Source organism: Trichechus manatus, unplaced genomic scaffold (assembly GCF_000243295.1).
Source record: "Trichechus manatus latirostris isolate Lorelei unplaced genomic scaffold, TriManLat1.0 scaffold00283, whole genome shotgun sequence".
NCBI classification, from domain to species: Eukaryota; Metazoa; Chordata; class Mammalia; order Sirenia; family Trichechidae; genus Trichechus; species Trichechus manatus.
In genome coordinates this window covers 506,456-509,246 of record NW_004444219.1, presented here as the reverse complement: position 1 = coordinate 509,246, position 2,791 = coordinate 506,456, and the positions used below count along the sequence as shown (strand labels likewise).

Sequence of the window (2,791 nt, the reverse complement as noted above, 5' to 3'; positions counted from 1 at the left end):
ACACTAACTAGACAATAGATAAGTGGCAGCTTTGGTGAAGAGTGAGACAGTACACAATACTGGGGAAGCCAGCACAACTTGTACAAGGCAAGGTCATGGAAGGCATAGACACATCCAAACTCCCCGAGGGACCAAATTACTGGGCTCAGGGCTGTGGGGACCATTGTCTTGGGGAACATCTAGCTCAATTGGTGTAACATAAAGAAAATGTTCTACTTTCTACTTTGGTGAGTAGCATCTGGGGTCTTAAAAGCTTGTGAGTGGACATCTAAGATACTCCACTGGTCTCACCTCTGCAGGAGCAAGGGAGAATGAAGAAAACTAAAGACACAAGGGCAAGATTAGTCCAAAGGACTAATGGACCACAACTACCATGGCCTCCGCCAGACTGAGTCCAGCACAACTAGACGGTGCCCGGCTACCACCACTGACTGCTCTGACAGGGATCACAATAGAGGGTCCTGGACAGGGCTGGAGAAAAATGTAGAACAAAATTCTAACTCATAAAAAAAGACCAGACTTACTGGCCTGACAGAGACTGGAGAAACCCCAAGAGCATGGCCCCCGAACACCCTTGTAACTCAGTTATAAAGTCACTCCGGAGGTGCACCCTTCATCCAAAGATTAGACAGGCCCATAAAACAAAACAAGACTAAAGGGGAACACTAGCCCAGGGGCAAGGACTAGAAGGCAGGAGGGGACAGGAAAGCTGGTAATGGGGAACCCAAGGTCAAGAAGGGAGAGTGTTGACATGTTATGGGGTTGTTAACCAAAGTCATAAAACAATATGTGTACTGTTTAATGAGAAGTTAGCTTTTTCTGTAAATCTTCATCTAAAGCATAATTTTAAAAAAAATAAGTCAATTAAAAAAATGAAATAAAAGGTGTAACTTTCCCACCTCTGTGCCTCTGCTCATGTTGTCTCCATTTGGAATGCCTTTGCTAGTCTTTGCATGTACAAATACACCAAACAAAACCAAACCCATTGCCGTTGAGTCAAATTCCAACTCATAGCGACCCTATAGGAAAGAATAGAACTGCCCCATAGGGTTTCCAAGGCTCTAATCTTTATGGAAGCAGACTGCCACATCTTTTTCCTGTGGAGCTGCTGGGTGGATTGGAACCACCGACCTTTTGGTTAGCAGCCAACTGCTTTAACCACTGTGCCACCAGGGCTCCTTGTACAAATGCAACCCACCTTTAATACCAAGTTCAAAGCATTCCTCTCCATGGTGATCTCTCCTCTAACCTTATCCTCATATACTAGACAGGGTACTGGGTTTCTTGTATAGAATTATCTGTATACATTCCTTACCTTCCTCTAGGCTTTTCGGAAGAATTAACTGTCTTATACACAGTTGCCTGTCCCACAATTCCTTGAACATAATAGATGCAAGTAAATGCTTATGGAAGAAATAATCTGAAGGATAAATGGATGATGCAATTCAACAGGAAACCCTTCTAGGGCAGAAAGAACAGTGGTCTGAGGACCAGGAGGCCTGTTCTTGTTCTGCCTTCAGCATGCGGTGACTGAGGCCATTCCCTTCTCTGCTCCGAAGTTCAGTATGCTCAGTTCTAGAAAGACAGGGAAGGGCTGGTGGGGCTAAGCCTTGCAAAGCTAAACCTCCTGAGATTCTCTTGATTTATTATAGTCTGCTTCTAAAAAAATTTAAGGCAACTCTACAAAATTAAGAATAGAGTAAAACAGAACAATCAATGATAAAAGCAGTACAGAAGCAAGAGGTCTATTTTAATTTTAATAGGCGAAATAATTAAGCCAAAGGAAAGAATCTCTAACATTAGAGTCTCATGGATCAGCAAAAGGCTATAAGAAATATTTTTTTAAGTGGGGAAATCTTTCTGGGTTCTCAAAACCGTCCACATAAATGACTACTATGTATAAGGTAACTCCGATGTTAAATACATATAGATAGATCCTAAAATAAGTTTACAACACATGTTTACCTAAAAATAAATAAAATAAAACAAACAAAACTCTACTGTCTAATGCAGTGATTCTCAAACTGTGTTTTTCAGGTCAGAAACATCAGCATCATCAGGGATTTTCTTAGAAATATAAAATTTCAGTCCCCACCCCAAACCACCTGACTCAGAAACTCTGATGGTAGGGCTCAGCAATCTGTGTTCCAACAAGGCCTCCAAGAGATTCTGATGCACACCAAAGTTTGGGCATAATATTTGGAACTAAATATGTTATCATCTATGTCTATAATTTCATTTTTCAAAGATACAGAAATCTGTGGTTCTCTTTTCACTCCAGTCTGTTTTCACCCCTGTGCAACCCACTCCAAAATGGGGTGATAGCTAATACATTTGATCTCTTGTCTTCAACTTCTGCCAGCTTCACTGCGTACACATCCATGCAATTATTAAAATCTGCCCTGTCTCTTACAGCTGATCAAGGAGATCCCTGCAAATTCCTGGCCTGTGGCAAATTTGCCCAGTGTGTAATGAATGAGTGGACCAAGGAAGCAGAATGTCACTGCAGACCCGGATATGAGAGGCAGGGGGACCCGGACCACCTGGACCCAGGCCTCTGTGGCCCCGAAGAGGAATGTGAGGTCATTCAGGGGAACGGAGCCACGTGCAGGTAGGTCAAGCACGCTCACTTTACAGACCCAAGAATTCATTGCTCTAAGAAACCCATTATTAATCCTTTAAACCCATGGTTCTCTAACTTCAGTGAGCATTAGAATAACCCAGAGGAGGGCTTGTAAAAACATACATTGCTGAGCCCAGCTGTGCTGTTTCTGATTCAGTAGATCTGTGG

The 2,791-nt window shown here is 42.6% G+C and overlaps 1 protein-coding gene across 1 annotated transcript in view; it reads left to right on the top strand.

The window, feature by feature from the left end:
• IMPG1 (interphotoreceptor matrix proteoglycan 1) overlaps positions 1 to 2,791 on the top strand; it is a 115,736-nt gene that overhangs the window by 102,574 nt on the left and 10,371 nt on the right. The window contains exon 15 of the mRNA XM_004390117.1: positions 2,416 to 2,611. Within this exon, the coding sequence (XP_004390174.1) occupies positions 2,416 to 2,611 (196 nt within the window). The remainder of the gene's footprint in view (positions 1 to 2,415; positions 2,612 to 2,791) is intronic.